Here is a 23,209-nt window from a genome sequence, read left to right on the forward strand (position 1 = left end):
CCAGCTGCTGTCACAGAGAATTGCTCGATGTGGGGAACCCCCCCCCCACATCTAGTGTCAGATGTTAAACATTGTGAGTGTGGTAGTGTGTTAGAGCAAAGGAGAAACACCAGGAGGAGGAGTGGACGTTTTTATTGCATACGGGATCCGTTATGGACTGAACCAGTGTCCCTAAATTTGTGTGTTGAAGTCCTAATCCCCAGTCAAAATGTGGGGATTTGGAGATAGGCCTTTTTTTTTTTTTTTTTTTTTTTTGCGGTATGTGGGCCTCTCACTGTTGTGGCCTCTCCCGTTGCGGAGCACAGGCTCCGGACGCACAGGCCCAGCGGCCATGGCTCACGGGCCCAGCCGCTCCGCGGCATGTGGGATCCTCCCAGACCGGGGCACGAACCCGTTTCCCCTGCACCGGCAGGCGGACTCTCAACCACTGCGCCACCAGGGAAGCCCGAGATAGGCCTTTAAAGAAGTGATTAAGGTAAAATGAGGCCATTAGGGTGGGCCCTCATCCAATGTGACTGGTGTCTTTAGGAGAAGAGGGGATATGGTCCGCAAAGAGACACCAGGGTTGTGTGGGCACAGAGGAAAGACCACGTGAGGACACAGGGACAAAACAGCCACCTGCAAGGTGAGGAGAGAAGCCTGGAAAAATCGACGTTGCCTGCACCTTGATCTTGGACTTCCGGCCTCCAGAACTGTCAGGAAATAAATTTCTCACGTTGTTCAGGCCACCTGGTCTGTGGTAGTTTGTTATGGCAGCCCCAGCGGATCAGCACAGGATCTCAGTGTTTTAGTTTGCATCTCTAGCTTGCTAATCCTGCTCACTATTTATTTTGTTTAAAACACACATGGGGTCCTGTGGCTGCCCTGCTTGCGCCACAGACTGAGCTCTTTCACTCAGCCGCCCTCGCCGGGAAGTCCACCCCCACCTTCCTCCTCATCCTTCTCCAGCTGCTAGGCCTCCCAGCACCCGGCTCCCCGGGGGGCGCGAGGGGCGGCTGTGCCTCCGGGATCTCCTCCTATTCACCCCCTCCTCCGCCCTGCGCTCCCGGCCCGGGGCCGGCGCTCCAGCTCCTGCGAGGATGTTACTGGATTTTTAAATGCCTAGTACCTGCCCCGAAGTAGTCCCCGGGTCTGGGATCTAGAGTTGCTAGGACCAACGCGTAGGAAGCAGAGACCCGCGCAGCCCACGTGGTTGGGGGAATGAATTCGGTGGCCACAGGCAGCCGCACGCGCGCACACGGGGGCCGCGGGCGGAGATGGGCGGGGGGCGTGCCAGGGCCCCGCGGAGCGGGAAGCGGCCCAGCCTCCCGCCGCCCGGAAATCCCCCCTGCGCTTGGCCGGCCGAGCGTCCTGGGGTCTCCGGGAAGGGCGGCTGGGGGAAGGGGAGGACCCCGAGCCGCCCCTCCCCCGGGCCCGGCTTCGGGGATCTGAGAAAGCAGAAGCGAGCGGCGCTCCGGGGAGTCCCACCGGAGCCGGGATCTAGGAAGAGAAACTTGCGGCCGGGGCTGGGGCCGCGACCCGCGCTCTCTGAAGCGCTCGGAGGAGAGGTCCTGGGTCCGGGAGGGGTCCTGCGTCACCACCCGGCCCGCCTTGTCTCGCTGGAAGACCGAAGATCCGGCCCTTTCCCCTGCTGCGCCGTCTTCGCCTAGTGGGGTGCGCCTGACCCGCCTCTCCCCGCCCGGCCCGCCGCTCCAGTCCGGAGGAGGGGCCGTCGGCGCGGACAGGACCGGCCCGCATCCCCGAGAGGCGGCCGTCGCGGACCCGGAGCCCGAGCTTCCGTCCCCTTCCCGCACCCTCTCAACTCTGCCTGCCCTCCGCTGGACGCCCCTGTGCCCCCCGCATCGTGCCTCCCAGAGTCCCGGATCCCCGAGCGGCCCCCCATCCCCTCGCCCACTCCTCGTATCCCGCGCCGGGTCCCCTGAGCCTCTCTGGGCCCCTGATCTCCACCCCCGGATCCCCAGGGCGGCGCGGGTCTGGTCCCCTCGAGCTCCGCCGGCTGCCAGGGCAGGACCGCGCCATGCTCCGGCTCCTGGCGCTGTTGCTCCCGCTGCTACCGCCGCCCGCGCGCACCCGGGAGCCCTCCGCGCAGGACGTGAGCCTGGGCGTGGTGAGTGCCGGGGTTCGCGGGCTCCTGGACCTGCAGGGGGGCTGGGAGAGGGAAGCCGGGGCCTGGACTCCCGGGTTCAGAGGAAGCTGGGGGCCGTTCAAATGTCCAAAGAGTGACCGGGGATGGAGACAGGGGACCCGAATTATTGGATCCGTCAGGAGGTTCGGGGCCCGAATTTGGAAATCTGGAAAGGGGCTAGGGTGGGGAGGTGGGGACTCTTGGGAACAGGTGAACAAGGGCAAACCCAGGGCTGGAGGGCCTGTACCTTGAGATGGGGAGCAGGCCAGTACCCGGGGCTGAAGACTCTGGGCTATCTATGTCTGGTGAGAGGTGGGGCTTCCAGGATGATGGTGGGAAGGGAAAGTCCCATCTCTGCGACCTTTCCTGCTTCCCCTGTTCCCTCCTCTGGTCTAGGACTGGCTGACCCGCTATGGCTACCTGCCGCCACCTCACCCTGCCCAGGCCCAGCTGCAGAGCCCTGCAAAGCTGCGGGATGCGATCAAGGTCATGCAGAGGTTTGCGGGTCTGCCGGAGACAGGAGTCCTGGGTATGTGGCCCCCACCCCCTCCCCCAGCCCAGCCTCTGCACCCAGCCTGACCATTGTTGCCCACCCGACCAACCGCAGTTTCTAAACCTCCCGTGTATCTGAATCGGGCGCTATGAAATGCTGACCTCAGGTCCCAACTCGGAGGTTCTAAGATATTCCTCTTTCAGTAAATATTTATCAGGAATCTCTTCTTGATAAATGACATGTGAGGTCATTTCAGGCTCCGCTGGTATAGTGGTGAACAAGGTAGATGAGGTCCCTGCTCTCATGGAACTAACATTCTAGAGGGAGACACACACAGATCAAGAACAGAAATATGCAAACTAATTTCAGATAGTGGTGAGCGTTCTGATGAAAATAAAATGCTAATGGTATTCAGGGAGCTGGTCTGGGCAGAGGAGGCCCCTCTGAAAGATGTCATATGAGTTGGGAGGAGCTCATATGACTTGAAGAATTCGTAGGACACAAAGAGGAGGAAACAGCCATGGGAAGATGTGGGAAAAGAGTGTCCCAGGCAAGTGCAAAGGCCCTGTGGCAGACACTGGCTTGCATGCCTGTAATGAAAGGAGGACTGATGAGCTAAACAAGAGCCTGATCAGGGGCTGTGAAAGGTGTTTCCATTTGATTTCAAGTGTGATAAGAAACCCTGAGTGGGTTTGAGGGAGAGAGGCAACTAGATATGATTTGCAATTTTAAGCTTCCTCTGCTTACTGCTGGAGAATGGAGGGTGGGGAGCACCCAGACTAGGAAGGAGGCACGTAGTGTTCAGGCAACGATGTGATGAGACGCAGCTGAATCCAGGGTGTATATTTTGGAGGTAGAGCTGAGAGGCTCGTCTGTTGGGTTAAATGAAAGGAAGAGAGAGGTGGAGGGCTCCTGTCCAGCTACGAGGGGAGGTAGGACCCTTTTGGCAACAGGATGTGCTCAATTGCTCTTTTTCACCTCAACCTTCACTTGGAGTGAGGGGATGGCTGGGGATGGAGCCAAGCTGGTAAAGGGGATTCCAGGAGATCTGACCTAGGAGGGGCTTGCCACAGGAGACCAGAGACCCAGCTGACCTGGGGACTTTCAACTTTATCTGGATGTGATGGGGACTTGGGAGCTAGCGTGTGAGGTATGGGCAACCTCCCAGGGGGTTCCAGCCTCCAAGAGAGTAGTTCTCACTGCACCCCCAGGGTTCCTGCCTCTAGAGGCCAGCGGCCAGGGCTCAGGGAAACAGGATGCCCAGATCCTGGCCTGAGACTCTGAGTCCATGCAGGGCCGTGCAGAGGGTGGTACTACCCAGAAGGGCAGTGTCATAGTCTGGTATGAGCTGGCTTCCAGAATTAGATGGCCTGGGTTCCAATCGAAAATGTGGGGCCTTGGACAAGTGTTTGAAGCGCTATGAGACTCAGTTTCCCCATGGAGAAAGTGAGCTGGTGCCTACTGGTGACCCCCCTTTGCCACAACCTCTCCCCCAGACCCTGTGACAGTGGCCACCATGCATAAGCCCCGCTGCTCCCTGCCTGATGTGCTGGGGGCGGCGGGGCTGGTCAGGCGGCGCCGCCGGTATGCTCTGAGTGGCAGCGTGTGGAAGAAGCGAACCCTGACGTGGAGGTAGGTCCTGGCGCCCTCTCCCACCCTGGGCCTGCCTGACCCAGCTTCGAGTGAGTGGCTGCCTTCTCTCTCCTCGGCCCCCCTCACTCGCCCCTCCTCTTTCCAGGGTAAACTCCTTCCCCCAGGGCTCAGTGCTGAGCCAGGAGACAGTGCGGACCCTCATGCACCATGCCTTGACCACCTGGGGTGTTGAGTCAGGCCTCGAATTCCAGGAAGTGGGTTCTGAGGGCCCGATGGAGCCTGATATCCTCATCGACTTTGCCCGGGCCTATCACCAGGACATTTACCCCTTCGACGGGCAGGGGGGCACCCTTGCCCATGCCTTCTTCCCTGGGGAGCACTCCATCTCTGGGGACACTCACTTTGATGATGAGGAGACCTGGACTTTTGGGTCAAAAGGTACAATCTCCCCTCTTCTGAGAGATCCTCTCCCCAGATCTGTCCGTCCTTAAAAATTAAGTTTAAATTACCTTTATTTATGGAGGCTGTATCAGTTGGGCTTCGCCAGAGAAATAGAACCAGTCGGGTGTGCGTGTGTGTGTGTGTGTGTGTGTGTGTGTGTGTGTGTGTGTGTGTGTAGAAAGTGATTTATTTTAAGGAATTGGCTCATAGGATCGCACAGGCTGGTAAGCCCAAAGTCTGTAGGGCAGGCCTGCAAGCTGGAAATTCAGGTGACTTGGTGGTGCACTTTTGAGTCCAGTATTTGCAGAACAAGCCAGCTGGAAACCCAGGCAGGATTTCTATGTTGCAGTCTTTGAGGCAGAATTCCTTCTTCTCCAGGAAACCTCAGTTTTCGTTCTTAATGCCTTCAACTGATTAGACGAGGCCCACCCACCCTATGGAGGGTGATCTGCTCTAATTACTGTCAATTGAATATAGACGTTATCCATGTGTATAAAATAACCTCCACAACAATATCTAGACTGGTGTTTGATCAAGCACGGGGGCGCCAGAGTCTGGCCAAGTTAACACAGAAAATTGCCCCACAGAGTCCTGTTAGATGCTCAGCTCCAAGGTGGGGCTGAGGACTTAAAGGGGCAAAAACACAGCTCTGCCAGCAGCTGAGTCAGAAGAGTAACTGGCAATTGCTACACATGGTGACACAACCACGGGGAATCACAACAGAGGATGTCCTCAAGCCTGGGGGTGTTCAAAGGAAGGCTGATCCAAAGCTCTTGAGTGCTGGGGACTTCCTGGAAGTGGTGACTTTGTTTGTTCCACACATATATACTGAGTGCCAACTAGTGCCCGAGGTCCCACTCTCCCGGCGTATGCAGGGCAGGGGGTGGGGGTGGGGGAGAGGGGACACATAAGAAAGCACAAGCCAGTGAGCTCTCTGAGGCCAGGGGAGTCAGGGGTGGGAGCACTGTGGGGAGAAACGGCCTGGGACATTTGGGGCTGGAAGGCAAAAATATGGTGTTGGGAGGGGACTGCAGAGGCTGGAGGGCAGGTCTCACACCACGAGGGGTCTTGGGCAGCACATGGTGGGGTCTGGATGATAGGATTCTGAAGACATTGGGAACTGTGGAAGGTTTTGCATTCTAGAAATACCACTGGCTGCCATTGGGGGCAAGATAGGGACAGGGAGGCAGGAAGCTATCTTGGGGTCCAGGTGAGAGATGGTGGAGGGGATGGGAGTGGGGGCAGAGGGCAGTGGGCAGCTCTGCGGGGAGTCTAGTCAGGATGGGCAAAGATTGGGATCTGACTGGGTTCTGGGGGCAAAGGGGGGTGAGGATGGTTGGGTACCAGCCAGGTTTCTGGCTCAAGGCCCCTGGAGGATGGTGTCTTGTTAATGCAGGTGGGAAGTGGGGGAGGAGGAGGAGCAGACTCAGGAAGGCAGGGGTGAGTTCAGGTTGGGACGTGTGCCTGCAGTGCTGGTTGGCTGGTCAGTGCAGGTGGTGCGTTAGTGGTCGGGTATCTTGCACTAGAATTTGGATTCCTCCAACTTAGGTCAGGTTCCCCAGAACTGGAGCTTGAGAGGAAAATTCCTGTGCAAGCAGTTTTTGGGGGCATGTTCTCAGGGGAAAGGGAAGCAGGAGAGGACTGGGGAAAGAAGCTAAGCAAGGATGTGGTCTCAGCTGGACAGGAGCCTGACCCCGCAGGGAACACTGGAGCATAAATAATGCCACAGGGTTGGTTCTGCCTGGAGGAAGGGGGCCCAGCTCTTCCAGCCCCCCTGCCCCCCACATCGATCAGCCACTGGCTGCAGACTGCCCAGGGAAGGGGAGGCTGGGCTAGGAGGGAGAGCCATTTCTTGGGGAAGGGGGCGGCCAGAGGATGGGCACACAGGCTCTGTAGAGGATTTGGGTGAGGTGCAGATCACATAGATAGACAAATCCACCACAGGGAGGCTGTGTAATGCAGCATTTAAGATCTCTGGGTTGAAGTGGAACTCGAGCCAGCGTTCCTCTGCCTGCTGCATGTATCAGTTACTTGACCTCAATGTGCTCAGTTTCCTCATCTGAGAAATGGGGATAATAATAGTATGTGCTGGTCCCATGGGCTTGCAGATTAGACGAATAATTCACCTACAGCTCTCAGCACAGGGCAGTCTGTTCACTGCCAGCTACTATGAGCTGGGTCTGGTGGCAGATTTGAGAGTTGGCAGTACTTGAGGGTAAGGTTCCAGGAGAATGTAGAATGTGATGATCAAGTTCAGAGCTGTGGGGCGTCCCACAATTAAGAGGAGGGTGGCAGGGAAGGCGGAATGAAAGGAAATGGAGAAAAGCCAGGCTGAAAGGTGACCAAGAACAAAAGCAAAGGAGGAAGTGGACAGGAGTGAGCAGGGCAGCAAATCATCCAGTAAGTTATTTATGCCTGGATCTGGCCCTCTGGGGACAAAGTGACCTTAGTGCCCACAGGCTTGGTGGGTGGGGGGAGAATCTAGACCCCAGAGGCGTGAGAGGAGTTGAGGAGCTGAAGGCTGAGTTCAGACCACTGACCAGAGAACTTGCTGGGGAGGGAGAAGGGATATGGACGGGGGGCAGACAGGTCCAGGGTGTGTCTTAGGATGAGGGAGTCTTGAGCACTCAGGGACAGTGGATGAGCCAATAGAAAGAAAGGGGTGGGGGATGGGTGCATGGATCGTGGATTCGTGGATGGATAAATGGATGGATGAACGGACACACGGATGGATGGATGGACAGCTGGATGCATGCATGCGTGAATGCAGTGATGAATGGATGGGTGGGGCACTGTCCTTGTCTTGGAGGAGGTGAGTGAGGCAAGGACCTCTGCCCAGGGCACGGCACGTGGCAGGAGGTAAGCTGGGGGAGATGAAGCGCTGTGTCCGATGCACAGGAAGTTACAGATTACATCAGCGGCCTGTCTTGATGAAATAGGAAATGCATTTGTCAGCATTTGTCATCTAAGAGTTGGGAACTGGGGCTGGGGCTGGGTAGCGGGCTGAAGGGGCTATGAGTCTGGAATTGAGGCTGAGTGGAGAGAGCAAAGGAGCTGCCTGCTGAGGCTGTGGGCAAGGATGAGAGGAGGTGCCGAGGACCCCCAGAGATGGGCACCAAGAGTCTCATGTGGCTGGATCTGCATGGTTGTGTAATTTCCCCAGCTGAATTGCGTGAGAAGGGTGCAAGAAAGGGGTGCGGCCAAAGGAGAGGCAAGGCGGGGTGGGGGGGAGTGGTGAGATATGAAAAAGATCTACCCAATTAAGACACCAAACGTCCTGTCCTCCAATTTCTTAGGAAAAGCACTCAGTGCAATGAGAAAATCCACAGTCAATATGGCAATTCATCAGTACTTATGAGTTTGACCAAGACATCTGAAATCATTGCTGAGCTGCAGGACAGCACAGCCAGGGTACCAGCTCTGTCATTTAACTTGACCTCTCTGTGCCTCAGTTTCCTCACTTGTAAAATGGGGATAGGAGGTAGAGGTTTGTGAAAAGTAAATGCGGACAAGTGTTTGCTACTCTGCTTATGACTCACTCATTTCATCCTTAGATTCTCGCCTAGTGGCCTTGAGGGGTGGAGAGAAATTTGCTTTTCAGTTCACCAGGTTACTTCCAATAAACCCACATGCAACACTGCTCACTCTAGTTAGAAATTTCCATGAAGTAGATCAACATCTGGGGAAATCCGTACCTCCAGGTGGGGCTGCTTGCCTCTCTTGCTGTCTCTGTCCCTCCTTGGCCTCTCGCTGGCTCAGGAATCGATGAGGCGCTGGGGTTTGGCCAGCAGCTGGGAGTGTGGAGAGGCTCGGTCCTGGCGCCTGGGCCGTGTCCCCAAGGAAGAGGCTTCTGTGGTCAGAGAGGCTGGGTGCCAGGGCCAGCAGGCTGTGGTTGGAGAGTGCCTGCTGGAGCTTCGTGTTCTGATAGAGATGAAGTCTGCAGTGGTGGGGAGGGAAGACAAGGACCCCAGGGAGGTAGGGGTGGGGTGGAGGCTGTGGGAGAGGGAGATGGGGGAGGGGAAATAGAGGCCTGAGGGGTTGTGGGCACTGGGGGAGGGGGGTGGACCCGGGACAGCGGACCATGGGGCGGGAGTGGGGCCATTCAGTCTGACCAACATTCCCCATGGGTGGGAGTGGGAAGGGTTCGGAGGGGTGGGGGGCCTCTGCCAACAGACTGGAGCTGTGAGAAGGGTACTCCAAGGGCTGGGGCTCCCTTAGGAGAACTGTACACACCCTGAGGCTCCTGATTCCCCCAGAATGTTTCTGTATGTTGCCTTCTTGGGGGAAGGGGCTTCATCAGTGTAAAGCTGCTCCTTCCTCTATTCACACTGTTTCCTCCTGCTCTTCCCCCAACCTGCTCAGTGGGTCTTTTCAGACCGGCACCCCAGTATCTAGCACTGCCAAACAAGGCTACTCAAGAACATTTACCAAATAAGTGAACGCAGAGAGGAAGGATAAAATGGCTGGGGCGGGGGGCGGGTGTCTGGGTAGAGGAGGCCGTGGCCACCTCTGAGGGTCTCCTGGTTGTTTCTGCCCAGCAGAAGGCCCCATTCCCCGGGGCCTGGGGGTGCTAGGGGTGGGGGTGGGGCACAGCTCCAGCCCATTCTCCCTCCCTCCCCAGATGGCGAAGGGACGGACCTGTTTGCTGTGGCTGTTCATGAGTTTGGCCACGCCTTGGGCCTGGGCCACTCCTCAGCGCCCAACTCCATCATGAGGCCCTTTTACCAGGGCCCGGTGGGCAACCCCACCGAGTACCGCCTGTCCCAGGACGACCTCGAAGGCCTGCAACAGCTCTACGGTACAAGGAGCGATGGGGCGCTCGCCGGGTAGCCTCTGCAGCAGGGTCAGGGGACTCACCACTCTCTAACGGTTTCTCCACAGGGAAAGCACCCCAAACCCCACTTGACAAGCCCACAAGGAAACCCCTGGCTCCTCCTCCCCCGCCCCCTGCCCTGCCCCCGGACAGGTGAGTATCTCTCCTGCTGTGAGGCCTTGGGTGAGCTCCCTAACCTCAGGGTCCTCCTCGAGATGGGCAGGTAAGAGTCCCTGCCTTGTAGGATGCCGTCCAGGTTAAGTAAAGGGAGAGGGGCCCCCCAACCCTCTGTTCACCTCTCTTTTCCTTCCCAGCCCCTCCCAACCCGTTCCTGATCGATGTGATGGCCATTTTGACGCCATCGCCAACATCCGAGGCGAAACTTTCTTCTTCAAAGGTAAGTGACTTCGGACCTCCCCGACCCCATATAGTTGGCTTCCTACCCACTTAGAGTGACCCGCCGGGGCTGTGAGGTTCGCAGGGATGCGGGACTTTCAGTGCTAAAAAGGGGAAAGCCCTGGATCAGCCGGTCACCTTAGAGCCACTGCAGCCTTGATTTTCAGATGGACCTGCCCACCCTGCGGTGGAAGGGGAAACCTAGCGCTGTGTTCGAGCCACACACTGCGGGGGGTGGGGGTGGAGGAGACCTCCTGCCGTCTCATCTCACGCCCACATGCCCACCCCTTCTTCCCCCGTAGGCCCGTGGTTCTGGCGCCTCCAGCCCTCGGGACAGCTGGTGTCCCCCCGGCCCGCCCGGCTCCACCGCTTCTGGGAGGGGCTGCCGGCCCAAGTGAAGGTCATCCAGGCCGCCTATGCCCGGCATCCGGACGGCCGGATCCTTCTCTTCAGCGGTAAGTGGGGCTCGAGGCGTGGCTGGCTCCGGGCATGCGCAGCGCCGCTCACCTGCCCCTCTCTCCCACCCACTCAGGTCAGCAGTTCTGGGTGTTCCAGGACCGGCGGCTGGAGGGCGCCGCGCGGCCGCTCACGGAGCTGGGGCTGCCCCCGGGAGAGGAGGTGGACGCCGTGTTTTCTTGGCCGCTGAACGGGAAGACCTACCTGATCCGGGGCAGGCGGTACTGGCGGTACGACGAGGCGGCAGCGCGCCCGGACCCCGGCTACCCGCGCGACCTGAGCCTCTGGGAGGGGGCACCGCACGCCCCCGACGACGTCACCGTCAGCAACACAGGTGGGAGAGAGCGCCCGCGGGGAGACGCCGAGGGATGGGGAGCTAGAGGACGTCCCGGGGGTTTGGAGAGCCCTGGGGAGAGAAGCTGCACGGGGGGAGGGGGGAGGGGCAGGCCTGGACCAGCCCCTGAAGCATCTGCTCCCTCCCCGCAGGTGACACCTACTTCTTCAAGGGCGCCCACTACTGGCGCTTCCCCAAGGGCAGCGTCAAAGCCGAGCAGGACTCCCCCCAACCAATGGGCCCTAAGTTTCTGGACTGCTCCGCCCCCAGACCCCCCAAAGCGACCCTTAAGCCAGGAGCCTGCGACTGTCAGTGCGAGATCAGTCAGGCGGCAGGGCGGCCGTCCGTGCTCCACCTGCTGCCCCTTCTGCCTCTGCTGGTGGGGGGCTTCGCCTCCCGCTGAGGGGGGACCGCCCGCCACAAGGAAGGGACCGGATCTCCCACCGCGGGCCCTCTGTCCCCGGGGGCGGAGCTCAGCGAAGATGCACCTGGGCTGATGCGGGTGGAGTTAAGCCCTGGGAAGGCCAAGGGGTGGTGACAGGACTAGCCCTGGCACTGAATGCCCAACGTGTTTGGCCTCCTAGTTCTCTCCTCCCCCTCCCCTGCCAACCCGGACTCCGGTCTGGCTTCGACCCCGCAGGACTCTTCTTTTCCCGGAATACCTAGCCTTTCCGGGAGCTCAGCCGGCTGATTCCCTGCAGCCCTGGACCCGCCTGGCAACAGCAGCTGTCCCAAGCTGTTCGGGTCTTTACAGGACAGGCCTGTCCGGGACGCTGAACCCAGGCCGGCTCTCCACCCGCTGCTCTGATGTTTCTCACCCTGTCCTGCTTCCATGAAGTCCCAGTCAAGCCATATTGGTGGGGACCCCAAACCCAGCCCTGAGACCACCCCGAGCACCAGTGTCCCAAGTTCTGGGTGACATCAGTGGCCACATGGATGATACTCCAGTATCCCGCCCCAGTGGACCTTCTTTCTAGTCACCATGCTGGTACCAGAAATGCCTACGTTCAATAGGACACCATCCTGTCCCTAAAACACCTCTCCCCACCTCCACACCTGAGCCTCTGCCACCTCCTTCTGAACTGCTTGGCTCCATCAGCTCAATGCTGGTGGAAAGACAGTGGACTGGTCCCCTCTCAGTCCAGGGTCACTGGCTCCTCAGCTTTCCTGGGTGATGAGTGGGTGGAACCTGGGCCACCTCATTGACCCCACTGCAACCTCCCCCCTTCCCACTCTCCACAGAATTCAGGATCTAAATCAGTGCCTCTGCACCTATGCTTTTGGAATATTACACAACAGAATGACCCACTAAACTTAAAAATGCAGATTCCATGCCCTCGCTCTGAATGCTCACTCTGGGGCTGGGGCCATAACAAGCTGGGGTGGGGGTGGGGGTGGCCCTGCTGGGCAAGGGAGCTGGGCCAGCAGCTGTCATCTCTGTGTCTCTGCCTTGTGGCTTTTCTGTGTCTCTGCCATGTTCTCTCTCCCAGGGGCCAACCCCTTCCTGTTGTCTACAAAGCCCAGCTGATGGCCTTGGTTGAGAGAGGTCCACCCCCATGTGTGGAGTCACTTAGCGGCCACTTCTTTGGTTGGTACCCAGCTTCAGCGGCCCCACAGTGCTGCCCAGAGCTGAGGCTAGTAGGGATGTTGCCCACCTTGGTCACGAGCAGCAGACCAGTAGGAGGGCGACAGCCAGGTGTCTTCAACCAGCCTGGGACCAGAGAATTCAAGGCCACCAGAAAGCCATCTGGGCCTCTGTTAGGATCCTTGTGAAGTATGAGGAGGAGGAAAGTTGTATTTGAAGAGCCTGTCAGCCCCACCAGGAGGACAATAAAAATGACGGGAGAGAAAGCCCTTCGTTTCTTCTGAGCACTGATGGAGCTGGGGTGAAGTTCGGTGGCAGGAACTTGACAGACCCAAATCACTCTGATTTGCAGAAGAGGTTGGAATCCAGCGTTGATGGGAGACAGGGTGGATGAGAATGAATGGGGAGGAGGAACCCAAAAGTTGGTTGAAGGGAGCCCAGAGGAGGGATGTCCCATGTGAAATTTGAGGCTGCTTTCACTGCTACAATGGAAACTTCTTCTCCAGCCTTTAAGACTTCATTAAGTCTGCCACATTAAATTGAATTATATTATTTAAAGAACAGTACAGCCCCATAATAAAAATGTAAAACTTTTGTGTTTCAAAGGAGACCATCAGAAAAGTGAAAAGTCACCCCAGACACCCTTGTTCCTTGTATACCCCCTTCTTCATACACTCTCTCCCTAAATGCAGATTCTTTAGGTGCAAACAGGCAGAGCTTCAGACTGCAAGTCAGCTCTTCCAAAATGACCCTGCAGCAAACACTGCAGGATTCCACCCAATGGGGGCTCTGGAGTCAACAACTCAGGGACCAAAGTGGATGTTGGTGCCAGGGGCAGTGGGAGGGGATGGGGAGTGAGAATTTCATGGTTGCAGAATTTTAGTTTTACAAGATGAAAAGTTCTAGGGATGGTGGTGATGGCTCCACGAGAAGGTGAATATATCTGATGCCTCAGAAACGTGCACTTAAAATGGTGATGATGGTAAAGGGTATGCGACATGTGTTTTATTTCACGTACAATAAATTCTTAAAAAGAAAAGTGAAAAGAATGGGCAAAAATTTTTTGCAAATGATATATCTGATAAGGGACTTTTATCCAATATATATACACTACCCTGACAACTTAACAATAAAAAGACAAATAACTCAGTTTAAAAATGGGCAAAGGTGGGCCTCCCTGGTGGCGCAGTGGTTGAGAGTCCGCCTGCCGATGCAGGGGATACGGGTTCGTGCCCCGGTCTGGGAGGATCCCATATGCCGCGGAGCGGCTGGGCCCGTGAGCCATGGCTGCTGAGCCTGCGCATCCGGAGCCTGTGCTCCGCAACGGGAGAGGCCACAACAGTGAGAGGCCCGCATACCACAAAAAAAAAAAAAAAAAAAAAAAAAAAAAAAAAAATGGGCAAAGGGGGCTTCCCTGGTGGCGCAGTGGTTGAGAATCCGCCTGCCAATGCAGGGGACACGGGTTTGAGCCCTGGTCCGGGAAGATCCCACATGCTGCGGAGCAACTAAGCCCATGAGCCCCAACTACTGAGCCTGCGCGTCTGGAGCCTGTGCTCCGCAACGGGAGAGGCCGCGACAGTGAGAGGCCCGCCCACCGTGATGAAGAGTGGCCCCTGCTCTCCACAACTGGAGAAAGCGCTCGCACAGAAACGAAGACCCAACACAGCCAAAAATAATAAAGAAATAAATAAATTTTAAAATGGGCAAAGGAACTTCCCTGGTGGTCCAGTGGCTAAGACTCCACGCTCCCAATACAAGGGGCCCTGGTTCAATCCCTAGTCAGGGAACTAGATCCCACAAGCATGCCTCAACTAGAGATTCCGCATGTTGCAACGAAGATCCCTCATGCTGCAAGACCCGGAGCAGCCAAATAAATAAATAAATATTTAATTTAAAAAATAAAACTTACTATTTAAAAAATCATTAAATAAAATAAAAAATAAAAATGGGCAAAGGGTCAGTGTATACATTTCTCCAAGGAAGACGTACAAATGGCCCATAAGCACATGAAAAGATGCTCAACATCCTTAATCATCAGGGAAATGAAAATAAAAATCAGAGTGAGATACCACTTCACACCCACTAGGATGCCTAGAATCAAAAAGACATAATAGTAAGTGTTGATAAGGATGTGTGGAAGTTTGATACATTACTGCTGGGAATGTTGAATGATTTGTCATTTTGGAAAATAGACTGGTGGTACCTCAAAAAGTTATAAACATAGTTACTGTATGACCCAGCCATTCTACTCCTAGGTGGAATTCATGAGAAAAAGCATGTCCACACAGAAACTTGTTCATGAATGTTCATAGCAACATTATTCATAATAGCCAGAAGGTGGAAACAACCCAAAAGTCCATCAGTGGATGAATGGAGAAACAAAATGTGGTCCATCCTTACTGTGGAATGTTGTGCAGCCATAAAAAGGAATGAAGTCCTGGTACACGCTGCCACATGGAGGAACTGAAAACACTATACCGAGTGAAAGAAGCCAGACACAAATGGTCACATACTGTATGAGTCCGTTTATATGAAATGTCGAGAATAGGCAAATCTATAGAGACAGAAAGTAGATTAATGGTTGTCTGGTAGTGGGCACTGGAGGATGATGGCTTAGGGGTGCAAAATGGCTTTTTTTTTTTTCCGGCTGAGCAGCGTGGCATGAGGGGATTCGACCAGGGATGGAACCCATGCCCCTGCAGTGGAAGCATGGAGTCCTAGCCACTGGACCGCCAGGATAGACCCCCAGAATGGCTTTTTGAGGTGATGAAAATGCTCTGAAATTGATTGTGGTAGTGATGGTTGAACAGTTCTGTGCATTGAATTGGGCACTTTCCTGGGTGAACTGTATGGTATGTGAATTATATCTCACTAAAGCTCTAAAGAAAATGGCTCAGTCCATGATGAAACACAAAATGCCTTCAGATGGTGGCCTTCATGAGACAGACGTGGAGGGGCCTAGTGTCACGTCTCAGGGAGCCAAGTTTCCAGAGATGAACCAGAAATACGACTTGCAGCTGAAGCAGGAGCTGCTCCCTTCTTTCCCTCTCACCCTGGAATTCAAAGATGGCTCAGGGAAGATCTGGACTTCCTGGGTGGGGAAAGGGGTTTTCAGACAATTGAATGGGCTCCTAAGGGGCAGGGGATGTTAGCTGGGGTCCAGTGAACCCAAGTGAGGCTTTCACCAAGGAGTGGGACTTGTAGGTCTGTCCCTCTTGGGCTCACACGAGTGGCCCCTAAGGAACCCTGTTCTTCTTCAAGGATATTACAGGTTGAAGTGTGTTTCCCCAAATTCATATGGTGAAGTTCTAACCGCCACTACCTCAGAATGCAACCTTTTCTGGAGATGGGTCATTACAGAGGGAATCAAGTTAAAATGAGGTCCTTAAAAAAAAAAAAAGAAGTCTTTAGTGTATGTCCTAATCCAGTATGACTGGTGACCTTATAAAAATGGGGAATTAGGAGACAGATACATGTCTAGGGAGGATGCCATGTAAACATGGAGATGGCTATCTACACGCCTAGGAGAGAGGTCTGGAACACATCCTTCCCTCAGGGCTCTCAGAGGAACCAAGCCTGCAGACATCTTGATTTCAACTTCTAGGCTCCACCAGGAGAGAATAAATTTGTGCTGTTTAGACACTGGTCTGTGGCAGTTTGTTATGGCAGCTCTGGGTCACTAATACAGTCAGCAAGGCCATGGCCGTGCTGGGCTGTGAGGGGCTGTGGCTGCAGCTGGGAGGCAGGCCAGGCTGTGAGATATAGGGCCAGGGAGAGTCCTGCCATGGTGGCTCTGAATTGGGGGGCTCCCAGAGGGCTCAGGGGCATCCCCCATATCTTAATCCGCAGCTGGGTGACGTCCTTCTCCACAGCTCCAGAAGGTTCCTCAGCCTGCTGTCTCAAGTCTGGACTTTCCCTCTGCCCCTCCCCTCTCTTGAGCTGATGGGTCAGGGGTGAGGCCCGTGCTGGGCTCAGAGAGTCCCATCCCAGCTCAGGGTGGAGGGGCGACAGCCAGGGACCCTGAGTGTAAGGGACATGCCCTCCTCAATCCAGGCCCCTCAGACCTCTGTCGCCTCGTCTTTTCTTCCTTCTGTCTCTTCCCCTCTCTGTCTCTGTTTCTGTCACACACACAGGCAAACACACACAGCTGACCCTGCATCCTGCCCCAGGGTGGCTCCACCCTCCCCCGCCCCTCTCTCTTCTGCTCTTAAATCAGTGGATCTCAGGGGTCAGCAGACAGCTCAGCTGGGGCTCTGGCTGGAGGAGCTCAAGGTCACTGGCTCAGGGGAAGCAAAAGTTGGGGGAGGGGGCTGATCTGCAGCCAGAGGACTTTCCAGGGTGGTGGGACAGGCTGCTTCTCTGAAACCCTTTTCCTCACACCTGTTCCTCCCACCAGGTCACAGCAGCAGAACCCCGAGCCACCATGTGCTTCTCCAAAGTGAGTGAGAGGGAGTGATGGGGGGAGACTGGGCCCTGGAGTCTCATGTCCCCCGTGTCCCCCACCCCCACCAGCCCAGCCCCCACCCCTGCTGACTGGTCCACATGCACCTGCCTGTGTCCCACCCTCCCTGGGCCCTGGGGGAGCCACCAGGGAAGCAGAGGGTCAAAGGCATGTGACCTGTGCCATCAACAGGGCCCAGTCTCACAATGACCCTGGTCGAATGCTCTGCTGTCACCGTCCTGGAATCCTGCATAATTGTGGACAAAGGACCCTACAGTTTTCTTTTGCTCTGAGCCCTTTCCTTTATGGAGCAGGTCCTGTTGTGGGCCAGTATTCCTGTCTGGGAGGTCAGTTATGGGGGGCAGCTCTGTGTGCGTGTCTGTGTGTGCAGGAGCACAGAGGAGTTATGGGACAAGGGTGTCACTTTAGGAATTAGACTGGACATGCTCATGGGGGAGCTGGAAATGGAGGGTCTGCAGTGTAAGAGGAATCAGCCATCCCCTTGGACCCTGTCTACACCCTGGAAACCCGGGGGTAGAGGCTGGGCAGTGCTTTCTGAGAAACTTAAAAATATTCTTCTCAGGTGCCTGGATTAGCAGCTGAAGACTGCACTGGCCTCACTGTTCTTTCCCTTTGGGGTGCCTTCCCCCCTCCCCCCACCACACCACTCCCCCAACCTCAATTCTGAGGGTGACCAGACCAGGGAGCTCTGGGCCACGCAACACAGGGATCGGGGAGTGGTATTTGCGGAATGACCCAGGGCTGAGTGGTCAGGCTCAGTTAGAGGGTCAGGAGATCGTTCCCACTGGCCCCCAAGGTGTTTTTTTGCCCTGTTGTGTGTGACACTGGGCTGACAGGGTGGCGCTGTTGGTGACACAAAGTGTGCAGACAGGTGCCTTGCACACGCTGTGAGTGGCACTGACCACCCAGGGGCTGGAAGGCAGTGTGGACAGCACCAGATTGGGACCATAATGTGGAGTCTTGTGAGGGGTCTATGGGGCACCTCCCACCTCCATGGTGGAGCCAAGTGTTTGGCAGGGAGGTGCTGGGGCCCGGGGGCCTGCAGGGTCAGCAGTCAGGTAGAGCCTCAGACAGGAGAGGACAATGCCAATTCCTCCCTGTTCAGCTCTCACCAGGACCACGGAGGGCTAGGGATCTGGGAACCAGCTTGACCCTGCACACTCAGTGGCAATGGTCCTACTTGTATGTGTGTGTGTGTGTGTGTGTGTGTGTGTGTGTGTGTGTAACAGGTCTAGGGGAGTTGGCAAGGTCACATAAGGCTGAGTGTCACTGTTACCTCCACAGGGAGTCCCAGATAACATTGCTGCTCTGAGGGCCAAAATGGTAAGAACCTCTTCCCCATGTATGGTTGGGGGATGCAGGAGGCCTGGGTTTTGCTGAGTGAAGCTGAGAATGTCCTGGCCCACCTGAGACGCAGGAGGGAGAAGGACCGGGCCTCTTTGTCCCAACTCTGTCTCTCTTCACAGCATGAGTGTGTGGATGACTTCTGTGATGACCCCCAGAGTCGACCCCAAGCAGACACACAGGTGGGTCAGTGTGCCCCTACTCCCCTTGCCTCCCCAGTTTAAGTGTGGTGGGTGGTTTCTGACGATGGTGATGATGAAGGTGAAAGCTCAGCACCCAGTCTTTACACTGGACAAAATTCCTACCTGTGTGGCAGGTGAGTGCACAGGTGGGGGATACAGAGGCCCAGGGATGCTGAGGGAAGTGTCCAAGTCAGAGGGCAATTGATGGCAGGTTAGGGATGCCAGATGCCTGGTCCCCAGGCACGTGGGCTGAACCCTCACCTTGCGGTGAGGGGCCACAGATGAGAACAAGCTGGGGCTTGGAGTTTGAGACTGAAAGTGAGAGAGGGTGGGGGGATTTTAAACGGAGCGTTGTTTTCCCAGCAGGTCGAGTCAGTCCTAGCAAAGCTGGAGATGAGTTTGGGCCTTGCCCCTCCCCCAAAGAGTAGCCCCCAGGGTTGGATCAGCCAGGTTATCTGTGTTGCTGTCTCCCTTTGGACTCACCTGGATGCATGGGAGGCCACAGTGGGGACCACAGACCTCAGCAGCAGGGGCAGGTGTACAGCCTCCACACTTCCTCTCCCCAGGACCACCTCAGTGAGAACCTGCTTGAAGCTGTGGATGCTGATGTTCACAACAACGTACTGGTGAGTATGAGCCACTGTCACAGCCCCTTGCTTCCCCTCCACCTTGCTGTCTCTCGCCGTTGGCACTGCCATGCGTGCACATAGCTCCCCTGAGTGGGGGTTGGAGGGATGGCCCCTGAGAGCTCAGGAGGTACAGCCTTGCTGGCACCGGCCTCTCCGCCCAGCACACAGTGGCCAGAGCCCTGCCCTGAATTCACGATGATGAGCCCCGTGGGCCTGGTGCTAGGCTCAGAGGCCAGTACACCAACAGGCAGATACACCTCACCGTGGTGGTTTACGCCTCGAGGGGAATTGAGGGGCCAGGCCCAGCCTCTGGGAAAAGTCCTGGTGTCTATGGAGCTGTTGGCAGGAAAGCAGGCAGTTTCCATTTGTGGGCTTCTGTGTCCCAGACTCTCACAAAGGCTTGGAGGCCTCAGCCAGGGTCAGGACCTTGGGCTGCATCCCCCCTAGGGGGGGTCCCTGAACAGCCTCCCATCCCTGCAGCAGTTCACCCCCATGCTTGGTGAAGTGCAGCAGGAATTCCGTTGTAGAATCCGGAGGCCCTCTGGTACTGACAATCCAGGAGACCCAGAGAGGCCCTCTGGCTCTGACAATTCAGGGGACCAGAAGCCGGGGAAGAGCTTTTGGGACAGAACGCTGAGGCAGTTGAGAATGGCTGCAGGAGCTGAAGTGGAAGTTTTTTGTTGCGCTTGCCTGCCTGTGGCAGAAGGTGGCTGCCGGCCTATAGGCCTTGCGCAGTGTGGTTGAGGCCATCTGGGGAGAGTTGAAGCGTTTCTCCTCCTCTGTGGGGCAGGTCTTCAAGAGCCTCATTTAGGTCTAGGGAGCCCCACAGGGTCCGGGAGGAGATTGGCCTCGTGTAGAAGCCACTTTGATTTTCCCCTTCTCAGTAAGAATCTTCTGAAGCGACCTTTGCCCTCCTGCTCACCCTTGACCCATCCTTGCAACATCCCTCACCTCCTGTCCTTCAGGGAGGACACCACCCTGCCCATCAAGCTCTCCCCACCTGGGTTTCTTTCTCCAGGTCTGACCTGCCTGTCGCTGTAGTGCTGAAATCCTAATAAAAGTTGATTGAACCAAATGGAGTGCCTGTGGGGATGGAGGCTGGGGACCCAGTGGTGACAGGCAGAGTTCGTGGGTCAGATGGACCCAGGTGGGGGTCCTGGTTCTGGGTGAACAAGGACAAGCCACCCGCCTCTCTAATCTGTAACTAGGGACACTGGTCAAGGACTGACTCATGGTGAGGACTGGACCATCTCAGGCCACTGCATTGCTTATCGGTGCCTGAGGCATAGTAGGTGCTCAATAAATGCACACACCTGGGGCACAGGGAGCTCCGGGGAGGGGCTTTGACCCCTCTTTTCTTCTCCTGATCTCCCTCTTTGGGCCTTCACCACTCCAGCTGGGGCCTCGCAGCTCCTTGGTCTTTCTCCAAAGATCAGAGCCCCAGGAGCCAGGGAGGGTGCACCCAATCCTGGGCCAGGAGGGAAGGCAGAGTAGGAGAGGTGGGAGTGGGGTCTCTGGGCCTGTGGCCTCCCTCACCTGGGCCTGCAAATGCAGACTGGGCGATCCAGGAGCAAGACCTGAGGGCCAGCCATGCTCACCGTCTCTGAGGCCAAATTCCCATTCCCCCACTCTCTCCAACCTCACCCCACCCAGCCCTGACTTCCTGCCTCAGGGTGCTCACAGAGTAGCTTTGCCTTTGGGGATTCTCTGTAACCCACTCTTCCTCCCAACTCCTGAAGGGCTGGACCTTCGCTAGGCTCAGAGCTTTCCCTCCCAACTGTGCCTGAGAACCACCTCTACTTTCCCCAGATTTGGGGCTGGTTCTCCTTCAGTCCCTTGAGCTTCGGTTGGAGTTCACTTCCTTTCCACAAGCATTTGCTAAGGAGCAGTCTTGTGTCAGGTTGGTGGAGGGGCAGTAATTAAAATACAATATTTTTTGAGTGAAAAGTGACAGACAAAAGCAGGAGGTGTATGTGTGCTCTGGAGTTGGGGTGGGCAGCTTTTCTCTCCTGTATTTTTAGCAGAACTCACGTGATTTAAAACCTGTCCACCAGAGGGAGAGGCAAACCAAGTCAGCCTGATGGGCAGGAAGAAGGTGGGGCAAACCTACAAGGCAGCTTTGGGTTTAGAGGAGTTTGATGGTTAGGGGTCCCCAACTGTCAACCTGACTTGGCTGTGGGCAGGTTAGTTTTTCCTGTTAGCATTTTCAGTTAGAATTAGTTACCAATGTTACAGAAGAAGAGGTTTCCTGTATTAATCCAGAATCTGGGATTTTAAGTTTTATTCATTTTAATTAATTTAAACAGCCACATATGGCTGGAGGATACTGTATCGGACACGGAGGGTTAGTGGTAGACTCCAGAGGAGAAAAAATTCTGGGGTGAAATTGGTTGGCCTTACCAAGAGCTGCCTGTGACAGAAACCCTCCCCCCAACTCCCAACACACACACGCGCACACAGACACACACACACACACACACAAATAGCCTGAGCCTTTTCAGGTGGGAGTTACTCCCCCTGGACCTGCTCCCATCCAGCCTGCTTTTGAAGGGGTGGGGAAGGAGAAATGCATCACCGTGATACAGTGGGGAGGGTAAAAGGTGGCATTTTGGTGCACTTAAAAAAAACATAAAGAGGGACCACTTTCAAGAAGGTTGTTTTACTTTGGGTATTTTAAAATACATCCTGAGGCCTGGAAGAGTTCCCTGTGGGGACGGGAAGAACTACTGTGCAGGGTCGGTGGAGCCAGAGAGAGGTGGCTGGGGTGTGGGGGCAGCGCCATCCACTGCAGCCTTGGAGGCCAGGCACACCGGGGAGATGCACGCGGGACAGACCTGGCGGAACCAGGCGAAGCTAGTACAGGGTCTCCCGGGCGTGGGTTCTCAGGTGGCGCAGCAGGTGGGAGTTGCGGCTGAAGCTGCGGCCACACTGCGTGCAGGAGTAGGGCCTGGCCCCCGTGTGCACCAGCATGTGCCGCAGTAGGTTGCAGCTGCGGCTGAAGATCTTGCCGCACTCCAGGCACTCCTGGGGGGGCTCGGCCTGCCCAGACGCACCCTCGTCCCCCGCCCCGGCGTGGGTGGCCAGGTGGCGCTGCAGGTGGGCGTTGCGCCGGAAGCTCCGGCCGCACTTCTGGCAGCTGTAGGGCCGCTCGCCCGTGTGGCTGCGGCGGTGGCGGGCCAGGTTGGAGCTGTTGCGGAAGCGGTGGCCGCACGTGTCACAGACGTGAGGCTTCTCCCCGGTGTGGATGCGCTGGTGGCGCGCCAAGTGGGCGCTCTGGCTAAAGCCCTCGCCACACTCGCTGCAGCGGCAGGGCTTCTCCCCGGTGTGGCTGCGCCGGTGGCGGGCGAGGTCCTGCGTCTGGCTGAAGCTCTTGCCGCACTGGGTGCAGTGGTGGGGCCTCGGGCCGCCGTGGGTCAGGAGGTGGCGGGCGAGGCCGGCCCTTCGCATGAAGCGCTTCCCGCAGTGCGGGCAGCTGTAGGGCTTCTCGCCCGTGTGCACCCGCTGGTGGCAGACCAGCTGGGAGCTCTGACTGAAGCTGCGGCTGCAGACCTGGCAGGAGAAGGGCCGCTCGCCTGTGTGCACACGCCGGTGTGCCCCCAGGTGCTCGCTGCGCCGGAAAGCCTTGCCGCAGTCGCCGCACACGTAGGGCCTGAGCTCGGGCCCGGGACGCAGGCTGCTCGAGCACTCGGAGCACTGGTGGCCCTGGTCCTTGGCGTGGATCCGCAGATGGCGCTTGAGGCTGGAGCGGCGCTGGAAGGTTTGGCCGCAGTGGGAGCACAGGACGATGGCCAGCTCGGGGGGCGCTGGGGTCTTGGTCTCCGGGGCGCCTGGGGACTTTTGGTCCTGGGCGTGTGCCAGCAGGTGCTGCATGAGGCGGGCCCGGCGCTGGAAGCCCTGGCCGCACTCGGCGCACAGGAAGGCGGGCTCGGAGGAGTGCGTCTGCAAGTGTTTGCTGAGGTGCGAGCTCTGGCGGAAGCGGTGGCCGCAGAGGTGGCAGGTGTGCGGCCGCTCATCCGTGTGCGTGCGCATGTGCAGCTTGAGGATGGAGCTGCGGCCGAAGCTCTTCCCGCAGCACAAGCACAGGAAGGACCGCGCGCCCGGGTGAGACCGCAGCTGGTGCGTCTCCAGGCGGGCCAGCTGTGGGAAGCTCACCCCGCATTCTGTGCAGATGAACTTTATCTCCGGCTCAGACCTGGGGGCGCCCCCAGCCACTTTGACCTCGAGAACTTCACTCCTGTCAGGAGGGCACATTTCTCCACCGGGGCCGCCCACCTCAGGGCCCGGGCCGAGCGACTGAGTGTGGGGCTCTTCCGCCACCCTGGAACTCTCTGCCTGAGACTTTGCTGAGATGGCAGC

The 23,209-nt window shown here is 56.9% G+C and overlaps 1 protein-coding gene across 1 annotated transcript; it reads left to right on the forward strand.

Moving 5' to 3' along the window:
• Nucleotides 1–2,017: 2,017 nt before the first annotated feature.
• On the forward strand, nt 2,018–11,054 carry MMP25 (matrix metallopeptidase 25; the record flags this gene model as incomplete). The annotated part of the gene is made up of 10 exons (XM_079720011.1): nt 2,018–2,107; nt 2,522–2,654; nt 4,115–4,250; nt 4,357–4,649; nt 9,274–9,450; nt 9,534–9,618; nt 9,780–9,862; nt 10,164–10,316; nt 10,394–10,651; nt 10,804–11,054. The coding sequence occupies 10 exons, from the start codon at nt 2,018–2,020 to the stop codon at nt 11,052–11,054; spliced, it is 1,659 nt and encodes a 552-aa protein (XP_079576137.1).
• Between the last annotated feature and the right edge of the window lie 12,155 nt (nt 11,055–23,209).

The sequence above is a fragment of the Hyperoodon ampullatus genome (assembly GCF_949752795.1).
Source record: "Hyperoodon ampullatus genome assembly, chromosome: 14".
In the NCBI taxonomy this organism is placed as follows: domain Eukaryota; kingdom Metazoa; phylum Chordata; class Mammalia; order Artiodactyla; family Ziphiidae; genus Hyperoodon; species Hyperoodon ampullatus.